Genomic DNA, 21,780 nt, shown 5'->3' with positions numbered 1-21,780 from the left:
GCCAATTTCAGGATGAGGCATAGAGGCGGGAACAAACCAGAGTCAATGATAGCGGGAGACACAGTGTTTGTTGTTTTATGATGCTAATGAAGTCTTTTTTTTTAAAAAAAAAAAAACCCTTTGGTTATTGATTTATTGGCTACATTATTATTTTGCTGTCTAAAATTTATAGCGCTGCTAATAATTTTATTTGTGTTTTTCAATATAAAACTTGGTGAACTTATTTCAGTTTGTGTCTCAGTACTTTTTGAACATTTGAAGTGCATTTTAATAAAACCGTGATAATACTGATAAACGTAATCATTTTGGTCACGATAATCGTGATGTTAAATTTTCATACCGTTTCATCTCTTCTTGTAAATGTAGTGAAGCGGCTGCTTAGGGATGCACTGTTTATTATGAATTAGTCTTGCTTTGCCTCTTTGTTTTAATTTCTTAAAAACCTGGTTATCTTGATCCCGTGTCAGCATGTGAGATCAGCCCTGCATATGTAGACAGTCACATTATTTTGCAGACAGAGTGTGTGCTGAGGCCAGCATCTGTCAGAATCAATAGCCCCCCCCATCCCCCCCCCCACACCAATCGATTTGCCACGGCCCGCTGGACCTCGTTGCCTCTCATCCTGCTCAATTTGTTTGCCCACTATTTCTGTTTAGCAAAGGTGCTATTTACTATGAATGTCAAAGGGCAGATGTCAAGCCATGACCCCCTTTCCTCCCTGTATTCCCTCACTGCCCTTCTTTATGATGGTGTTTGCGTATAAAATTAAAAAGGATTTTGGTAGCATAGAGAAATATTAATGTCTGAAATGCCTCATAGCCACTTTGAAGGGACACAGGCAACTAGGAATCTACTAGTGTAATTAGGACTGGTACAGAGTACATTCATGTAATATATGTTAACCAGGGTCATTCTGAGAGCGAGTCCTCTGACAGTCACGCTCAGTGTCAGGAACAGCGTGTGAGGATGTAGCAGGGGTCATTCTGAGAGAGAGTCCTCTGACAGTCACGCTCAGTGTCAGGAACAGCATCTTCACTGCATATGCCGCATATTAAAACAATTATAAATGCAAATGAATTAGCTAAATACCAATACATAAAATAAAAAAAAATGGGAATAGAAACTAGGTAAAAATACACCAGGTGCCACAAGTGTTTTTCTTACTGGTTTCTTACTTTACCTTTTCTCCTATTTGATTCCCTGTATCCTTACCCACTGATTCCACATACAGATTTTACAATGAATGGATAAGTTCCAGCATGTGTCTTAGACTTTGGAGAGGCAGAAAAAACACGGGCCTGCTCCATTCTCCTGTTTAATTGAGACTTTAGTAGGCAAGTCATTTTCCCACCTGCTGCCAGAAACAGAAACTGGCTTGAAAGCAGAGCTGAAATGGCAGAGCCAGGGCCTGTCCGTTGTAACGGTGGAGCCAGGGCCTGTCCATTGTTAGTATGTAATGGTATTTTATGTGGCTTTATGATATTTAATAAGAAATACATTTTCACTGTGTTGGCTTGTCTGGCTTTAATGATTGTTACCTTGCTAACTTTCTATTCAGTTTTGTTTCCTATCATTTCATTTGAGTGCAGTCTGCCCATTCTATGAAAATTCGTCATCAGAGCAAAGTATGATAAACAGCAAAATAACAATAAAATGATGTTACAGATTGTCAAATCCAAATTACAAATCACACATACTCATATTAGGTGGTTAAGGACTGGAGTCCTGTGGCTATTGGCACTTAACATCTATAAGAGCTACAGGAATGAAGATGAACAGTATGAGGAGCTGTGGTCTGAGCTGGAGTGTATGCTGCTGACCAAACTGGACAAGCCTTTCATTAGATGTAGAGGTTCTCCTGATCCAGTCAGCTTGACGAGCCTATCTCCAGGGACTGTCTAGCTGTGATATCCAGTCGGGGGCTGATGAGGAGGCCATCTCAAAGATAGTCTTGCTGAATGATGACATGAGCTAAGCAAGAGGATATGGTTGCCCTGGCAACAGGCTTGCTGATTTGTTAAAGGACAGGGAGGGTTCCAAGATTATGGTTGAACATCTCCAAAAATATCTTCAGTTAAGTCAGATCCATTAGTTGAGGCACAGAACAGAAATATGATGGTACATCTCTCCTGTCCTCTGCTTAATGCGCTGATGACAGAAGCTCAGTGAGAAGGATGTGAGTCTCCGGCAGCCTGTTGGAGTGGCTTCAAGCTGATTCATTGACAGAGAAGCATGGTGATGCAGGCCCAGGGGTCTGCCATGAGACTAACATGGCAAATCTGCTGCCATTTACTTCACAAACAGAACAGTACTTTGGATGTTTTAGGCTGAGGGTAACTATTCCCTTTGTGCCTTTATTATGTGTCTGAATGTCTGTCTTTGTATCACTATGTACACATATCATGGCCACTCACAGGGCAGGTCCTCTTGAGGTGACAGGGCTTTAGCACTGTCGCTAGTTAAGGTATCTGGCCTTGGCAGTAGGCCGGAGCAGTGCCATCTATGAGATCCTCCGGGTTCACGCATCACAAGCAGCATAGCAGCCCGTCCAGGCCGACTCTGCCAACACAGAGACTGGCTCTGACTGAGCATTAGCATTCACTGCCTCTTCTCCTTGTTTCTTACGTAAGGCTGCAGACTCCTGACTTACCGCTAGCTATCCTTAAAGAGAAAGGCCTAATCTGCACTGAGAGCCCGGCGCTTAGTGGGGACCATGTAACACCTATTGGGTCTCACCCCAGCTTTTCTGTTGTACCCTCTGGCTCACCATGATCTGCAGGATTATTCATTGCACTCTGAAGAACAATCCTCAGAGGAGAATCTTACTGTGTTGAGACTTAGGAATAACCTGCACTAGCCTAGCACACATGCACTGGGCCCTTTTGCTTTTTTCTTCCTTCAGTGTAAATACAGCGACTGTCTTTTGACACAACCGACATGAGAGCTCCGACGCACAGGTGCCACTGAACACCCAGCCATCACATGACCCTAATTCTGTTTACAGTATGTCGCGCTAAGACTACAAACCTTTTCACGATTGTTCAGGCTAGACCTCTCTCTGATGGAAGCTTAGATCGGTTCCTTACTGCGTTGCCAATATCAGCCCGATACCAATAGTGGGTATCGGATCGGTTCCATCTCTAGATTATAAGAAAATGATTTAAAATGGTTAACTGATTACATATTTTAATCAAAACATACTTTTGGTTATTGATTTTGGAGGACACACAGCACAATGGCATGACCAATGTAGACTAGAATGCAGAATGTAGACCAACGAGTTATGTCTGTTTTTTGCTTCAGAGTTACTTTAAGGCATCATCCCCCGTCAACAATAATCAGCTACTTCATCTGCTGAGTCTGAGAACTGCGCCCAAATTGTTTCATGTGGCAAGAAGCAAAGAGGACGTTACTCAGGGGTAACTAATGACATGCCTGGGAAGCACGAGTCAAGCTGCATTCGTGTGTTTCTGCATTAGTCAGTGATCCAACATGCATTGAAGCCCAAAGCATCGCCTGACTTATCCTTGATTCCTCTGAGCAGCAGATGATATCTTGATTATAATGTTTTTCACAATCCCATCATGGCCTCAGAGAGCTAAACAGATTTTGCTGTGAGTCTTCGCCTGCAATGTGCTATCAAACTAACAAACTGTCCTGGAGAGAGATCCTAAAGACACTGGTTATCCCTCATCGTACTTAGATACCCAGATGTATTGCCTCTAAGAGTTGTTGGTTTGAGCACAGCCACGTCCGGTGGCCTGATTTCACTGCACACATTCGCTGCCTTTTTACTAGAGGTGTGAGGTGTCAGCACTAAATGCTGAGCAACAATGCTGCTCACTCCATGTGGCAGTGAACAGTTACTCGTTAAAGCCTGAGTAATGTCCTGATCTGCTTGGGCAGTCAGAGGTCCCCAGCTAACTGTGGAGTTGCAGAGCATGGAAGAGCAGGCCCAGCAGAGTAGAGCAAGGCCAGTGCGAGGGGTCCAGTGAGCAGCAGAAAGCACCAGGGCCCTGGACCCACTCATGCCCCATAGCGTAATGAACCACATTAAAAGGTGCCTCTTGTACATTAAATAAAACCATGACCTATATGGCAAAGCTTCAATGGTACTTAGTTTGTTTCGAAGGGGAGGCGTCCAGTGTACCTTTGCCAGTGTACCTTTGCCAGTGTACCTTTGCCAGTGTACCTTTGCCTGCACTTTACCCTTGTACTGTACAAGTATGTCAGCTGAAAAGGAGACATTTCAGCATTCAGGTTTGTAACAGGTAATTGGCTGTTTGTTGACACATCTCTGACATATTGTAGATGGTGGGCCTTTACTCAAAACTTAAAACCACAAACGTGTTCTGATTTTGCCATAATAAACCAGAGTAAATCTCCAGCAGATTGTGTGAGCTGCAGACACATAATAAAGTCTGTGCCCCGCCTCCAACTCCCCCGATGTGAATTCATTACCACAGAAGGTTGTTTGTGTTGGACCCGCCCCAGCAGGCCGCTCACACCAGTGTGCTGTTTTCTGCGAATCGCGCAGTAACCAACAGAACAGCGTTTAGCGGCTGGTGGCTGGGTGCCACTCGCTACCGGTCAGGAACTGGCCTGTGTGCTTCAGGTGCACAATGGATGAATGATCCTTAAGGAACCTCAGCTCTGTGCATGAAGCGATGCTTCACTTTACAGCTGCACTGCCTTCAGCTGGAGTCACTGGAATGCTGCCGTTTCATGAAAACTGCACTCGCTTCACAGAATGCATCACAATGCATCATGCATTTTTTTGTTTCAAATATTTATAACTATACACATTGATTTATGAATAGATGTCATCCTGGACTAAACTGCCTTACACAGCGGATAACCCAGCTGCCTGTTTTAGGGTCACCCCAGCTGAACCTTCCCAGGTTTGCTTCTTTCTGATGGCACATTGCTTCAGGGGAAATATCAGGTCTCTGAAATTCTAGATGGCCTTCCGTCTATCTCCTGTCCCGCTGCGCCTGTGAAGCCAGAGCCACTTTCCCTTCCACCTGTGTTTCTTTACCCATGTACCCTTTGACTTGTAAACACAAATGTTCTGTTCCTGACCTGCTCCTGTAGCCGTGTTTTAACTCTCTGTAATACATTTCTGCATTGTTCTTGACGTCGCCCTGGGCACTGGGGCACAGTGGAACCTGAAATGGATGATTTTATACAGTAGCTCTGCTCTGCTGGCCATGCACCTTTCCATTGGGCTCCCCTGAAGTCCCATGCACGTTTGGTTCTGCATACGTCCGAGGAGAGCAGGATATTCCTTTGCTCTCGCATCGTCCCCATGTCAAAGTGCAGGATAGACAGGGAGAGGCCCGTGCCTTGTGTCCCTCTGGGCTTCTGTCTGCTGTCAGGATGTAAATGTAGCATATCTCCCTTGGGGACTTGAGCTGTGACTTCATGGGTGGCAGTAAAGGAATTTCTCCAGTTATGGTAAGCAGGATAAGGACATTCAAGAGGAAGAACAAAACGAGCAGTTCTGTTGGCTCTGATAATCCCACTTATTTCGGTGTGGTCAGGTTTCCCAGCCCAAAGCTGGGTATCTTCAGCGGGAAGACACCTGCCTTTTAACCCACAGACTGAGAAAAGCCTCCCCATGAAAAATGACTGTACTGCCAGACTGTCCCTGCATTTTAAGGACTATTCTTAGGGATGTTTTGAAGTTTGAAGCTGCACTTGGATCCTTGCCGTGTCTATTTAATTGCATCTGAATGAAAGGCGCTGTCTGCAAGTTAAGTCAGGCTGTTCTCCTAAGCCCTGCAGAGAATGGGCTTAACCCAGGATCTTCTCAGAAGCTGTCAGCTCCAGCTTTGAAGTGCAGCTTGATTTGTGGTTCTCACCCTGGCGATCTGCTGGTCAGGCACTGTTTTACATTGCAATCCAGATGAAAGGCAGAACCGGAAGCCCCAGCTGACACAGAGTATCTTTACCCTGTTCTTCTATACTAGACATGCAGTTATAAAAGATGGATGGATGTATACTCTTCACAAAACCATTATTGAAGATATATTCAAAACCATTCCCTGTAAGCATTTCCCACTGTTTTCTGAGTGTTTCCTCACTGTTCCCATTTGTCTCTCAAGTGTGGTCTAGATGGCAGTGAGGAAGACAGTTTCTCTCCACTCTGGAGGATTGGGGCAAAATAAGAGTGGATAATGACGTAATTAGCACTAACTGGTTTAATTAAGTCACACTGGTACCCAGAGACTATAGTGTTTTGGGCAGTGGGGAACCTCTTATTTTGTTCCGTGACCATTTAGTAAGACCATGATGCATTGTAATTAAACACTTTGTGATTTTTTTTATAGAATAATTGCAAAATTCCTGTCTTAGTGATGTTGTATCACAACACACCCATGTAAAGCGCCTTGAGGTGACGCTTGTGAAAGGTGCTATATATATATGCACGATGCTATCACAGCTAATGCGAGGCTGAGACTGAAGCTTTACCCTTTGTTTCCACTGAGAGACGTGCCACGTGACTCATTTCCCCGCCTGTACAAGTTATCGTAGGTCTGCATTCACGGTTTGACTTCTGAGATTCAGATCGAGTTCTAGGTAATATTTTTTCGAACTGGTTGTTTCGACTTTTAAGAAATTCGAGTTCTAATGAGGTCCCACTGTATATATATACACACACACACATAATTATATATATATATATATATATATATATATATATATATATATATATATATATATATATATATATATATATATATATATATATATTGTATTGAATTGAATTGAGTTCTTGGTAATATTGCATTTTCCCGGATATAATTAGATGATGTACTTGTAGTATATTATTTTATTTGCTGTTTTTCAGAGATTGCGGATGTTCATTTTGACCACAAGGTTCTACTGTCTGTTGCTTTAGCTGTCACTCTCAGTGTGCATGCTCACTGTGTGTATGCTCAGTGTGTGTGCACACTTACTGTGTGTGCACACTCACTATGTGTGCATGCTCGCTGTGTGTACGCTCGCTGTGTGTACGCTCGCTGCGCTCGCTGTGTGTGTACACTCACTGTGTGTGCACGCTTACTGTGTGTGCACGCTCACTGTGTGTGTACACTCACTGTGTGTACACGCTCACTGTGTGTGTACACTCACTGTGTGTGCACGCTTACTGTGTGTGCACGCTCACTGTGTGCATGCTCACTCAGACACCACGTATGCAGCACTCTGTCACCAAGGCATGAGACAGACGGCCTTTTTCTATTCTTGACCAATAATGCTCATGCCAGACATGTCTCTGCTCTTACCAAGCAGTCGTTTTTGTACAAACTCATGATTTAAAATGAAGAACACTTAGAGCACTATGGTGGGCTACCCATCCAGTCCGGTTTTGCTGCCAGGAAAAGTCTTTTTGGCCACAGTAACAGATTTTAGCGTGTGTGTACAAAGCCTGGTGCTTTGTGACTGTCATACACACTTTTTGAGTTTGTCAGAAGAATCATGCATCTTAGGAGCATTAGTGCACCCAGTTCTGGTGACTGTGACCAAGATAAGCAGTCTCAAGATGGATGGATGTTTGCTACAGTATCTGGCCTCTCTCAAACTTCACCTCACTGCAGAAGGATTTTAGTAAATTGCAGGGAACCACTTTCACCCATGGAAGGGGTGAGGAGATGATTGGTTGGCTGTCATTGATCAGTCTTTGACAGAGCTCCTGGGGGGCCACATAAGAGAAGCCCTGGGGTTGTGAAATTCATGACCCCTCACCATGGACTTATCACTGTGAATTAAACAGTGTTAAAGCCTGATTACAAAGCTCTTCTTATATCAAAACGTAATAAACCCAATTATGCTAAAGGTATCTACCAGAAACAACATTTACTGAGGTATTAATAGCCTCACTTTATGTGTATGTACTGTGGGAATAAAACCAAGTGCTAATTCATGGTTGTTTAGCATGTTAACTGTTCACCCAGAAACTCTGCACTTGCTCCTGATGGTCTGAGGTCTTCTAATGGAAAACTTCACTCTGATCCTAAATGCCAGATATCACTGTGCCCTTTAGTACACCTTGCTATACAGTCGCACCCTGTTTGTAACATACACACCACTTTAAAACCAAACACTAAAGGCTGTAAAGTACTGTGATTCATTGTTGACACACCACAATGCAATGTGTCCTCTGCATTTAACCCATATGTGACATCATGACATAGCAGTGGCCAGCTGTTGTTTACCACATGGGGAGCAGTGTTTTGGGGCAGTACGTTGCTGGTTGGGTATTCCAACCAGCAACACTCCCATCACAAGCACATTTCCCTAACCACTGGGTCACCACTGCCCCTGAACCTTTAGTGAACCTTGCTGTACTATTCAACCCCTTTTTGGCTTTATACTTGGAGAGGCCCGTGAGTCGTGTATTTGGTAAGTTGCTCAGACATAAAGACATTAAAGCAGGCAGGTATGCGGGGCCTCGGGTACCCAACAGATCCCTGGCTCTGACAGATCACCCGTCTGTCCAGCTACACGTCTAATGGCCACGCTGCCTCTGCTCTCCTCTGCTTCATAATCACTGATCCCCACATTTCGGCACCTTGTGATGAGGCGCACCATCAGCTGAGACACACATGCAAACATCCTTTGGTTAGTTAATGCCATTGTCCCTTTTGGTACCTGGCAGAAAGAAAAAAAAAACTATTAACCACCCTGAATTACCGTTACGCCGACCAAATTGTTTCTCAGGTGCTGTTAATTTGCGTCATTGTTGAATACAAATAGTAGGCGCCCAGGACGAAGTGCTTGAGCTCTGTGTGTTTGTACATGCAATGAAGAGTCCAGGTCTGGATGAGGGAGAGCTGTGCTGTGGGGCACAGCTTGGTAGGCAGGCATGGAACAGCACAGACGTACACGACTATACTCAGTTTACACTAATGACTTATTCTCGGATGACGAGGTGTCACTACAAGGCAGAGACAGGGTTTGAGGTAATATTACCATTCGTAACAGTTACCTGGTCTGTAATCAGGATGCCAAATCTCTGTGAGTCAGCTGACGCACAGGGTTTTCTGTTCCAGTTTAATACGTAATCGCTGGTGTATTTTGTTGCATTTACCAGTATTAGACTGTGTAACTGGTGATGTGGTACTGGATGTTTCATCGTTGTTCTTTATTAATCTATGTCACCTTATTTCCTAAGTGGCAGGTGAGCTGTATCTCTGACACTGTCCTTTCAAGCCTGACCTTTGACCCCTGGTGTTATTTTACGGGAAGACAGCTGTTGCCATTTGGCTACTAGCTTGCAGTTGAAGTTGTTTGTCTGGTTACCGGACCCTGCCTCTGATTCCAAGCGCAATAAATATCCATGGAGAATCAAGTACTCAGCATTCAGTTTCAGATTCATTACCAGCATTATAGGTCTTTAATTCAAGAGAACATTAAACAGTAAATAGTAGTGAAGCTGCACTTGTGTTTGGAATGTTCAGTGTGTCAGTTTAATGTGAATAGACCCTGCACGCAAACCAATGAAAGGACTGGTTCTAATTTACAAAAGAAAATGAAAACATCAAAAACAACACGGTACCATCCAGATCAAAGGCTCTCATGTCTTCTAGAAAATTACATTTGGATTTTTCCAATATTTTAAATGGCAGATTATATTCAGGGAGATTATGTATTTTTCTTGCATTTTCAGTGTTTCTTCTTTCTTTTCATTTGAGGTGTCAGTTCTGATCTGAATAATTTGAAAAATAATTCTTGCATAACGTGACAAGGAAATTCTCCATGGAAGTCTTATATATATATATGCCTTTAAATGGGCACAGAGTTTCTGATCTCAACATTGTTCTCAGTGTCTTAGCAGTATATAGAAAAGAAAAAAATCTGCACAGGATTGCCACACTGTGCTGTATTGTTCATTTATGAGTCTGTGATGGGGACACAAACCCCTTTTTATCTGAGGCCATTTTGGTGAGATTGATACATGGATTTATCTGACATATTTTACTCACCAGAGAGCAGCCCTGTGCTTGATTTTTTGCGCCAACTGATTCACTGTACCTTGGTTTGTTAATGTCCTCTAACGCAGGAGCTGACCTGTGTGTGACTGATGGCACTCTTTGCTGATCCGTATGTATGAATGTGTGAATTTCCACCATAAAAAATGATCATGCAGACACTTGCCGTCACAACGCTCACACCGTACGTGAAAGTAGCACCTACATCCCACACCATATCGTGGCAAAGGCCCAGAGGAATGCACACATGAATGTTTTCCTCCTCATCTGTTCCTTTATTATTAAATCCACAAGGCTGCCCCCTGATGGTGACAGAAGCTCATCACTCCCAAACAAACTCTCTGGGGGCTTCTGTGATGGTTTAATCTAATCCTGTCGCTTTTCCTCACACAGACAACCTATTTCCATGTACACCATTAACTTTTATTATGTTTGTATAGTTTAAAATATGAATTAATTCTGTACGCATGATTAATGTTGTATGAGGGACAATGTTTTAGAGATGTGTCTCTATTTTTCCATTAAGAAAAATTCCTGTAATAAGTACTTTAGGTTAGATAAATGTCCGCTGAAAATGCTTCACTGGAAGTGTTGGGGTTAGCTGGGGATTGGGATGCAACGTGAGGCACCGGCAGAGGTGGATCTATGCAGTAACAGTGGCTAATCTCATGCAGCCAACAGGGCATCCGCTGACATTATGCCTGAGTAAATTTGGCTGGGCGTTCTTTAGCCTGAACTGGAGGCGCTATGAGAAATAATGCCGCCTTTTGTTTGGTATTATAGCGTGGATTATGCTGTCAGCTGTTCTCAAGCTGAGCTTGATATTGCCACTCGATGCCCTGCAGATTTGCCTGATCAATCAATCAATCAATCATTATTTATATTGCACCATTTTAACCATAGCATTTAGAAAGTTTTACAGACATTTAAAACGAAAAAAAAGAATTAAAATAAGCATAACAATAAAGCACAGAAAAAAATAAAAATAGTTTTTTAAAAAATTAGTAATGATAATGTTATTATGTCTCTATTAAGCATATATGCAAGTTTGGTAAGTAATACACTCCCAAATGCACTGTCCCATGAAACAGCAAATAGATTAAACTGTTACACTTTGAGCTATTAAAAAAAAACATCAAAAAGGCTACAGTTTTGATTTTATTAAAATTGAATTTTTACAATATATTTAACATGTGATATTAACTTTATATATTTCGTTAAAATAACATATTCAGGATTTACAGAACCATAGTTAGCAAGTACAGTAGCACTGTAACCTTACGCCTTCATCGCTGGTACTTTGAATTCCATCGCTGACTCTTCCTGTGTTTGTAGGTGTGCATTCTCCCTGTGTTTGTGTAAACGCATTCTTCCTGTGTTTGTGGGTGTGCATTCTCCGTGTTTGAGTACACACATTCTCCCTGTGTTTGTAGGTGTGCATTCTCCCTGTGTTTGTGTACACGCATTCTTCCTGTGTTTGTAGGTGTGCATTCTCCCTGTGTTTGTGTACACGCATTCTTCCTGTGTTTGTAGGTGTGCATTCTCCGTGTTTGAGTACACACATTCTCCCTGTGTTTGTAGGTGTGCATTCTCCCTGTGTTTGTGTACACGCATTCTTCCTGTGTTTGTGGGTGTGCATTCTCCCTGTGTTTGTGTACACGCATTCTTCCTGTGTTTGTGGGTGTGCATTCTCCCTGTGTTTGTGTACACGCATTCTCCCTGTGTTTGTAGGTGTGCATTCTCCGTGTTTGAGTACACACATTCTCCCTGTGTTTGTAGGTGTGCATTCTCCCTGTGTTTGTGTACACGCATTCTTCCTGTGTTTGTGGGTGTGCATTCTCCCTGTGTTTGTAGGTGTGCATTCTCCGTGTTTGAGTACACACATTCTCCCTGTGTTTGTAGGTGTGCATTCTCCGTGTTTGAGTACACACATTCTCCCTGTGTTTGTAGGTGTGCATTCTCCCTGTGTTTGTGTACACGCATTCTTCCTGTGTTTGTGGGTGTGCATTCTCCCTGTCCCTGTGTTTGTGTACACGCGTTTTTCATGTGTGTGTGTGTACACACGTTCTACCTGTGTGTGTGAATACGTTCTCCCTGTGTGTGTATACACGTTCTCCCTGTTTGTGTGAACACATTCTCCCTGTGTGTGTGAACACGTTTTACCTATGTTTACATGTTTCCTCATTTGTTTCATATGGACAGCAAATTATATATGTTCAAAGTAAACTACCAGGGTGATATAACTGATTAAATGAATTAAAATTCAACATGACTAAAAGGAAAAGTCAGATGCAGAGAAGAAGCTAGAGAGGTTCTTCTAGAAAGCTGCCAAAAGATTTCAGTAAGGAAGCGTTAAACCCTGTGAAGGGCAGAGCAGGGTCACAGCATAAGATGATATAGACAGAGAGGACCCCTCTGAGACGTCAGTCATTAAGCCGGGGCTGAAGGACCAGGCCCCCCCAGACTGTCCTTTGGAAATGTGCCCTCCCGCAGAGAGCATTCTGGCACCGTGAGACCAGTCGACACTTTGACCCCATGGAAACTTTACACTAGTAACTGGAAGGAGAGGCAATGTCTTCGTTAAGCCAGGCAAAGTGTGCTTCATGTGAATCAGAAATGTGTGTGTGTGCGTGTGTGGTCATGTATATATTACATTATGGGAACCAAATGTGCCCACAATATGATAAAACCTGTTCTTTTGATGTTGTGGGGACCAAGCTTTTTTTGTCCCCACAAAGGGAAGCTCCATCGATCCATTTTCCGTACGCGCTCATCCTCTTCAGGGTCGCAGGGGGTCCGGAGCCTATCCCAGAGGCTACGGGCACACGGCAGGGAGCAACACAGGATGGGGTGCCAACCCATTGCATGGCATACACACACACCAGTCACTCACTCACACACCAGCACTCACTCACACATCAGTCACTCACTCACACATCAGTCACTCACACATACGGGCAATTTGGTCATTTCAGTTTACCTCACCATGTTTTTGGACTGGGGGGACAGACTCTGAGTACCCAGAGGAAACTCCAGTATAACACGGGAGAACATGCAAACTACATGGAGCCATGGCGGAGACTCGAACCCTGGTCCAAGAGGTGTGAGGCAACATGCCACCCCCAAACAGAAACTCAATTTTATAAAAATCTGTGAATGCAATCGAAAAAAAAACATCTTGTATTTTCTTTGGTTACTTATGGTTAGAGCTGGGTAGGGGTTAAGGTCATCATAGTGGGGATTACTGCTATGCCCATAAAAATGAATGGAGAGTCCCCACAAAGACATGAATACATGGACTTTTTGTGTGTGTTACATTATCATCATGTTTCAGTTCTTTGTGAAGAATTTGAATAGTATATCATGTTACAATAGCTGACACTATATGAATCATTATGTAGCAGAGTTAGTGCTTTGTGTGACGATCCATCAATGACTCATCCTATTAATGAGCATCTCACCATCACTATCTATGAGCTTTTAAAGTTTTACCTGTCGCATGAGCTTATTCTGAGAATCACAGTCTGCTCTTGAATGTGTTCAGCAGCAAAGATGCTGAAAGCTGCTGTACTCGGAAATGTTCAGCATCCACCTGTAAACTTCAGGATGCTTGTGCACCCGGCCCCCGACCCAGACTGGGAACAGGTAGCCGCTGTGTGCTGTGTGGGCAGAGATACGCTCTGGCCTCACGGTGCCGCCTCCGCACGCTGGGATCACGAGCTGCCTGACAGGCCGTTTGCCTATGAGGTCCATTCAGGTAGCAGCATGAGGACTGTGGAGAGCATACACAGAGGCCAGCACCATGGGCGCTGCATCCATTCCCAGCATGCACTGCCTTCATTCCCAACATGCACTGCCTTCATTCCCAACATGCACTGCCTTCATTCCCAACATGCACTGCCTTCATTCCCAGCATGCACATATGGGTAGCACAGAAAGACCTTCGCTAAGCACGGACAGGCTCACCAGAGCCCAAATTGGGAGAAAACCCTAAATAATACATATCCTGTTTCTCTGGGATTAGAAATGAAGTCTGCATGCACATTCATAATTAATGTAGATGTCTGAGAATCACACATGCAATCACTTTTCTCCCAGAGAAGGGGGAGGGGCGGGGGGTAATTTCTGTGCAAGCATTTCTGTGCAAGACTTAAATCAGTTTGTGAACTGAAACCTGTTTTTGCTTGTGTATGATTCTCAGACCACATGTGGATCCTGCATCAGGTGTGAAGTGTTTCAGCCTGAGAGACGTCAGTGTTAAAGCCACAGTTGAAAATAATGGAAAATGACATCGACACAGTTTGAGCATCGGAAGTGGAGAATCATTCATGATTCTCAAACACTCATGCAGACAGTAATAATGTAAATTATACTTTTTTATTATTCAAACATTTTAGTTTACAAAAGAAATAGCTTGCATCTTAATCTGCTTTTGCATTTCGGCTTCATCATATTTTAAAGTATCTCCTTATTGGTTGTCTGACAGCGAAAACTGATTGAAGCTGTGCCAAGATGGTTTGAATATCCTCGAGATAAAGGGCACATTAAAGCTAGAATATCCACCCTTTGAAAGAGCAACAGTGCTCGTCTTCAGTGTTGGGGAGGAGAAGAGAAGCTGCAGCTGTAGCGCAGCAGTAAATCCACAGTCACAGTCGGTCCTCATCAGTGCAGTGTTGGTTCTGTATCATCTTTAAGGACCACAGGGTCCGCAGTTCACACCTCGCACTCACGTGACGCCTGTTGCTGGCAGGTGCATGATCCATACTCGTTGATAATGACTAAGGCGCCCTCGATGTGGTTGGGTTTGTAATCGACATAGTACTCCTGTGCGGACATGGCCGCCATCTGCTGCATGGTCTGTTTCTGCTTTTGCTTGCGCCTCTGGCTGGCAAAGCAATTCCTTATCCTTCTCACACTAGCTGGAAAGCACTTCCAGCACACATAGAGCATGAGCACTGCAATCAGGAAGGAGAAGATCAAGGCCATGGTGCCGGTGACCACCTTGTGGATGTGCATAGTGCTCTCGAGGTCATTGCTAGCATCAGTCACTGTGAAGGAGCTTGTCACCATCGGCCCCGCCTCGGTGTGCTGCAGTCCATGGGGGTTCATGGTGGCTTCTTCATGGCTGTAACCCCTGGCCCTCTCCCTGCTCATGGTGTACATTTGTGTTGTGGCGTCTACAGAATCCTCGCAGAGTTGGAAAGCATACACAGCGTCAAGGATGTCCTCGCCCTGGGTCATGTCCGGGCTAGAGCACAGCAGGCCATCATCACATTGGCCCTTGAAGTTGCTCAGCCAGGAGGCCAGGGCACAGACATTCCTGCTGCATTCCCATGTGTTCCCTGACAGTGTGATGCTGGTGAGGGATGCCCAAGAGTTCAGGATCCTCTGGTCAATGTAGGTCAGCTTGTTAAGATCCAGCTTCAGGGATTTCAGATTTGGCACACTATCAAACACGTGAGGTTCAATATACTCGATTGCGTTCCCTGAGAAATCGATCCTCTCCAGGAACTGATAGGTCCAGTCCAGCGTGCTCACCACGATGGTCGCCCTGTTGTGGTCCATGTAGAGGCTGCGCAGGGAAAGCAGTCGGGGGAAATGGGCCAGATTGACCTTCACCAGTTCGTTGTGCTCCAGGTGCAGCTCAGTGAGCTTCACCAAGCCGGCAAAGGAGTTGCGTGCCAGGCTCTGCAGCCGATTGTGGCCCAGATCTAAGAACTTCATGCTCCGGCAGTCTTGAAAGCTCCTCACAGGAACATACTTGATGGCATTGTGCCGCAGGTGCAGGTCGCTCAGCTTCCTGAGGCCATAGAAAAGGTTGGGTTCCAGTGCCTGGATGTTGTTGTGTGATAAATCCAAAATGCGAAGGTTGGGCAGGTCTCTGAACGTGGAGTTGGGCAGACTGTTGATCTTGTTAGTGCTGAGGTTGAGCTCCTTCACCCTCCGCAATCTTGCAAAGGAATTCTCCTCCACGGACTCGATGCTGTTACGGTCCAGATAGAGCCACGTTAGCTGAGTCAGGCTGGAAAACTGTCTCTCTCGCAGCTCTGTAAGGCTGTTGTCCCGCAGAGACAAGCCCATAGCACTGCTGAGATTGTGTGGTACCTCAGTCAGATTGAGTCCATCACAGTACGCCAGCTTGGCGTCGCAGCGACACAGCCTGGGACAGACGTCCCCCAGGATGGACATGCTTTTCAGGCTGATGACTAGTGAACAAAGCACTAATCCAGGGGCCTTTCTGTGCAACCACTTAAGGTACAAGTAAGTCAGGAGGAAATCCATCGGCATGAATATGCCTGGCTGAGGCGAAGGCAGAGTCCTTCAAACAGCTGAAATCCTACATTGTTTGTGATTGAAGTCTCTGGCAGAAAGTGATGATCTCTCTTAAGCACTGAATGTTTTCAGTGAATATTTTCAGTTTATTTAGACCAAATAGGAATCCTGCCCTAAATAAGATGGTTTGTTCATTTTAAATTAGAGGTGGTAAAAACACATATGTGTGAACTGAATTTATATAAAAGGATTTTCTAACTCACCCCTTATCACAGACGGACTGTCTACATTCAGCAGCTCGCTCTGCTCCAGCAGGAATTACGCACAAACGCAAAATGACCCCAAAATCCAGCACCTCTTTCCCTGGGAGTCCCGAATGTGGCAAAGCTACAGCGTCTTCGCTCTCTGGACATGCAGAAACCACGGAGGAGCGGGTTCTGAGCAGCTCTTTGCAGAGCAGAATGAGCGGCTCGCAGTCTGCATCCGCATGAGTGTCGTCCTTCGCCGCTATGATTCTCACAGGCAAAATGCCAGGGGGAGAATCCCACCCGGGCAGCTCTCCATGCTGATCGTGCCCCTGCTCTGTCAGCTCCTGTTACTCTCCTGCTTTGCAAGCAACTAGCATTAGTCCAAACTGATCGTTGTATTTTTTTTATTTTTCTTCAAAGTTCAGTAAAAGATGTACGTATAATGAAGGCAAAAAAATCTTCTGCTCCCTGGTATGTGAATCCCACAGATTGATCTTGTTTTAGTTGGATTCCTCCTCTCTTCCTGTTTTTATGTCCATTGTGGTCTGAGCTCTAGCCACTGTAGCTGTGAGGTAACGAGCCGTGGCTCCTCTGCTTGCAGACAGAGCAGCTCTCGCCTGGTGGCTTTACTGTACAGGAGGAAGCACCTTCTGTTCACTGAGTGTCGTGAGCCACTCTATTCAGCCAGGGTGGCTCATGCTCCTGCTCCCTCTCTCTCGCTCTATCCTGCTCCCTCTCTCTCGCTCTATCCTGCTCCCTCTCTCTTGCTCTCTCATGCTCCCCCTCTCACTCTGTCATACTCTCTCACTCTTGCTCTCTCATGTTCCCTCTCTCATGCTCCCTCTTTCTCGCTTTCTCACTTTCTCCTGCTCCCTCTCTCATTCTCTCATGCTCCTCTCTTCTGCTCCCTCTCTCTCATGCTCCACTCTCAGACTCCCTCTCTCTCATCCTCCTTCTCTCTCGCTCTCTCATGCTCCCTCTCTCTTGCTCTCTCATCCTCCTTCTCTCTCACTCTCTCATGCTCCCTCTCTCCTTCTCTCATGTTCCTCTCTCCTGCTCCCTCTCTCAATTTCCCTCTTACCATTTCTGTTTCTTACTCTTTTCTTCCTAGACTTCAAACCAAGCTCTTTCATGAAGTATCAAAGTGCCCCTTGCTTTTGTATTTCTCTCCCTGCTTTTGCCACTCTTGTTCTTTAAGGTCTTCCTGTAATGAAGCTAAACACTTTGGTCAACCTGCTGGTGTCTTGCTGTTTGTAATGGCATACATGGGTAAGGCAAGCAGGAGTCCTGCTGGAGACAGGATGCATGTGCAAATGTAGTTTTATGAAATAACAATGCAAAATCAAACCACTGGGCACAGTCCTGAACCGGGAATTAAAAACTAACTCATGTGAAGGGAAGGATGGAACTCAGAGAAGAGCTGGCAGTGCTGAGCAGGTACCCAGCACCGCTTCTCCGGGCCATACCCCTCCCAGTCAGGGAGGTACTCCATATGGGCCGGGTTGAGCAGAACCCCAGATGTCCAGCATGGGTGGGGAAACCTCAGACTGACAGGAATCTGCCATGGGTCCCCAAATCACTGGCCTGGCGTGGGAAACATAAAACAGTGGTAGGGGACAATACTTTGATAGTAAGCCCAACTTATAAGTAACAGGATTAACTTGACACAGGACATGGAAGAGACCAACAAAATGGAGAATGAGTTTCTGGCAGGGGACCCTTGCATTGACAGGCAAACCCTGTCACCTACCTGGTACTCTGGGACCTACAGGCGGCTACGATCTACCTGGGCATGGAACAGGCGAGTGGCATGGTTAGAGTTGTGTGCTCCAAAACAGACCTCCTCAGCTCACCGGAGTACAGCACGATGGGGGGGGGGGGGGGGGGGTTGTGGGGGGAGCACATAGAGCATGACCTGACACATCTTCTTACCTTTGTGGCCAAGGTACTTCTCTCTGGAGGAGCTCCCAGTTGCCGGGAGTAAAATTTACAGGAAAACAGTTTGTGGGGATTAGTTGTGTTTGAGAGGGCACTGCCCCCAAACCAGGTGGTTTCTCTAGGTCAGGGAGCTCAAGGATGGCGGCAGTGTAAACCTCTGTTTGAGCTTCTTGATTGCTCTTTGGGCTGCGGGCATTCACATGATGGTGTGGGATTTTCCCTTGAGCAGACCAATGAAAGTTGTGGCCAAAGAGCTAAAATTACAAGTGAACCTGCAGAAGTTGTTAGCAAAACCAAGAAGCCCCTGCAGCTCTTTCACTCAGCAGGGGACTGACCGTGCCGTGACTTCTGACATTATGTTTTCTTCCATGTGCACCCTCTCTGGTCTAATGATGTACTCCAAGGAGCCGTCACATAGTCACAGGGAAAAGAGGGAGTGGATATGGGTACCTGACCGTATTCAGGCCCTGATAATGATAATCCATGTAGAGGCAGATCGCATTGCTCTTCTTCTCCCCTGAGAAGAACCCTTAGCAGGCTGCTGATGTAGAGTAATGTATAACCCGGTCTGAGGGCCTCTCTGATGTATTTCTCCATGACTTTTGTTTCAGGGACCTAACAAGGAGATTGATGGTGGCAGGCAAGTGACTTGGGTCTTACTGAAGACTGGCTTTAGTTCATGGTACTCAGGTGGCATTTCTGGTGTGTGGACTTCTGGTGGCCTCTTGACAGTGGTGGAATATACAGAGACAGGAGTGCTGACACTGAGGGTATCAGGCATGAACGGTGTGGGTGAACCAGTCTGTGGTAGGGTTGTGAATACAGGACCAGGGCAGTCCAAGGACTAGTGCATGCTGGGACTGCATGCAACTGTACAGTGTGGCTGATAGGCTCAGTGATGTGCTGGAGGGTGCTAGTGCTGATAGGGGACGGACAGGGATTCTATTGATCAAGATCCCCGCTGCTCCAGAGCCCACCATGGCAGGGAAAGAGAGAGACCAGTCACCAGTAGACAACCGTATTTGGACAGTACAGGGCTTTGATTGTATGACTGTTATGTTGCAGTGGGCTCACCTTTCCCAGTAGGGGCTATGACTGTGACTATGACATGACTGTGCCAGGGGTTCTTGGCTGAACTGGACACTGAAGGCACTGATGACTGTACTCGCCCCAGTAGAGGGACAGACCCATTTGGGTTTGTGGAGGGTTTGCTGGGTGGCTGCATGCATCTGCGGGCTGGAGTGATGATTTGCACCCATTCTCTGATGTTCTTTTAAGAAATACAGTCGGTTCATTCATTCGAACCCTTGTGTCCTGTGCCAGTGGTATTGAAATCATTTATTAAAGTTGTTGTAGAACCTTAAATCATGCCAGAAAAGTGTTTTATGGATTTCATTCTGATGTAATCGGCTACAAAATCGATCCTTTCAAATATAATTTAAAAATGTCTTTTATTCACAAAACTTCCTTTACTCTTGTGTGATTGAACTGAAAGTAATGTATAAACAGCATGTTCAATATTTGCAAAGGTTTTCACAACCTTGGAAAATGAAGTCATTCAAACAGCTACCACTGTCTCATATTCATATATATTTTTGTTCAGCAGTCAGATGAAAATGATTCAATATTTTAAGATATTGGAATCTAGATTGGTACATGTTGCTTGTCTTGTGCAATGACATAAGTGATGAGTGAAAATATTCCTGCTAATAAGTTCCTGCTGATTGAGTACTTTATTCTGGAAGTGTACTGGTTGACCAAATTCACATTCAGGAATGCTTCACGGAGCCATACTGGTCACAGATGCTCAAGTGGTGCTGAATGACGGACAGATTCAATTCAGTTTTATTTGTTCTTCTGCAAGTGGTCAGCTGTTATGACAACAGGAGAGAGGCGCCCTACGCTGGTCAAATGGAGAATCTATCATAGGTGAAATTCCATTGTAAACCTTTATGAGGCAAACTTTATTATTATTATTACAATTAGTACAACAAAAATGAGCATAACTGCAGGGCAGGTGCTAGAAGTGAGGTAGAAGGTGTGTTATTGGTGCAGGTTAATTGCCCCCACAGAGACTTAAGGTTTCTGAAACGTGAACAAAGGCCCTCCCTCCAAGCATCAGCATGCAAATCTGAGCATTGATGATGTCATTTATATCATGTGCTATTGCATAAATTATTACTGCACATTATTTGTAATAGTACAAGGTTACTAAAGTACTATTAGTATTATTACTAATAGTAGTATTGTCACTGTAGCACACATATAGTCTGCAGCATAAGTAACGGTGACCTCACTGAGAGTGAGTTCCTGTGTAATTTTATACTCATCAGTCCCCTGTATACACAGCATGGCTTCTGTAAACATGTTACCATGTAGATACAGTCCTTTGTGACACAAATCGCAGTATTAGTTCTTCAGTCATGTGCCACCAGCTGTACCAGGCAGCATTTTAATCCTACGTGAGTTTTAAATATAATCCTGCTCCCTAGTGGGTCATTCTGCTGCCAGGGGCTCTCACTGGCGTGCAGTGTTCAAAAAGCTGAGGGGTGTCAAACAGCAGGGGCACAGAGAGATCCTAAGGCTGCTGCAGTTAAGTGCTGTCTGTGAACCATCAGTGAGCTATCAATGAGTCGTCCAATAACGGTAAAGATGTCTACGCAAGCTGTCTATGAGCTATCGGTGAGATATCCATGACCTGCCCGATAACGGTAAAGATGTCTACGCAAGCTGTCTGTGAGCTATCGGTGAGATATCCATGACCTGCCCGATAACGGTAAAGATGTCTACGCAAGCTGTCTGTGAGCTATCGGTGAGATATCCATGACCTGCCCGATAACGGTAAAGATGTCTACGCCAGCTGTCTGTGAGCTATCGGTGAGATATCCATGACCTGCCCGATAACGGTAAAGATGTCTACGCCAGCTGTCTGTGAACTATCGGTGAGATATCCATGTCCTGCCCGATAACGGTAAAGATGTCTACGCCAGCTGTCTGTGAACTATCGGTGAGATATCCATGACCTGCCCGATAACGGTAAAGATGTCTACGCCAGCTGTCTGTGAGCTATCGGTGAGATATCCATGACCTGCCCGATAACGGTAAAGATGTCTACGCCAGCTGTCTGTGAGCTATCGGTGAGATATCCATGACCTGCCCGATAACGGTAAAGATGTCTACGCCAGCTGTCTGTGAGCTATCGGTGAGATATCCATGACCTGCCCGATAACGGTAAAGATGTCTACGCCAGCTGTCTGTGAGCTATCGGTGAGATATCCATGACTTGCCCGATAACGGTAAAGATGTCTACGCCAGCTGTCTGTGAG

At 45.0% G+C, this 21,780-nt stretch overlaps 2 protein-coding genes across 4 annotated transcripts in view; one reads left to right on the top strand and one right to left on the bottom strand.

The window, feature by feature from the left end:
* Positions 1-21,780, top strand: part of LOC111859271 (catenin alpha-2-like) — a 141,232-nt gene that overhangs the window by 81,066 nt on the left and 38,386 nt on the right. The window lies entirely within an intron of this gene.
* LOC111859272 (leucine-rich repeat transmembrane neuronal protein 1-like) lies at positions 14,416-17,411 on the bottom strand. Its single transcript, XM_023841801.2, has one exon. The coding sequence runs from the start codon at positions 16,281-16,283 to the stop codon at positions 14,709-14,711; it is 1,575 nt and encodes a 524-aa protein (XP_023697569.1). The 5' UTR covers positions 16,284-17,411; the 3' UTR covers positions 14,416-14,708.

This window comes from Paramormyrops kingsleyae, chromosome 12 (genome assembly GCF_048594095.1).
Source record: "Paramormyrops kingsleyae isolate MSU_618 chromosome 12, PKINGS_0.4, whole genome shotgun sequence".
In the NCBI taxonomy this organism is placed as follows: domain Eukaryota; kingdom Metazoa; phylum Chordata; class Actinopteri; order Osteoglossiformes; family Mormyridae; genus Paramormyrops; species Paramormyrops kingsleyae.
Note: the sequence above shows the minus strand (reverse complement) of the source record. Positions and strands in the feature narration are given on the sequence as shown.

What these genes read in the sequence shown, in the direction of transcription:
- LOC111859272 (XM_023841801.2), bottom strand. Translation starts at nt 16,283, where the DNA reads ATGCCGATGGATTTCCTCCTGACTTACTTGTACCTTAAGTGGTTGCAC.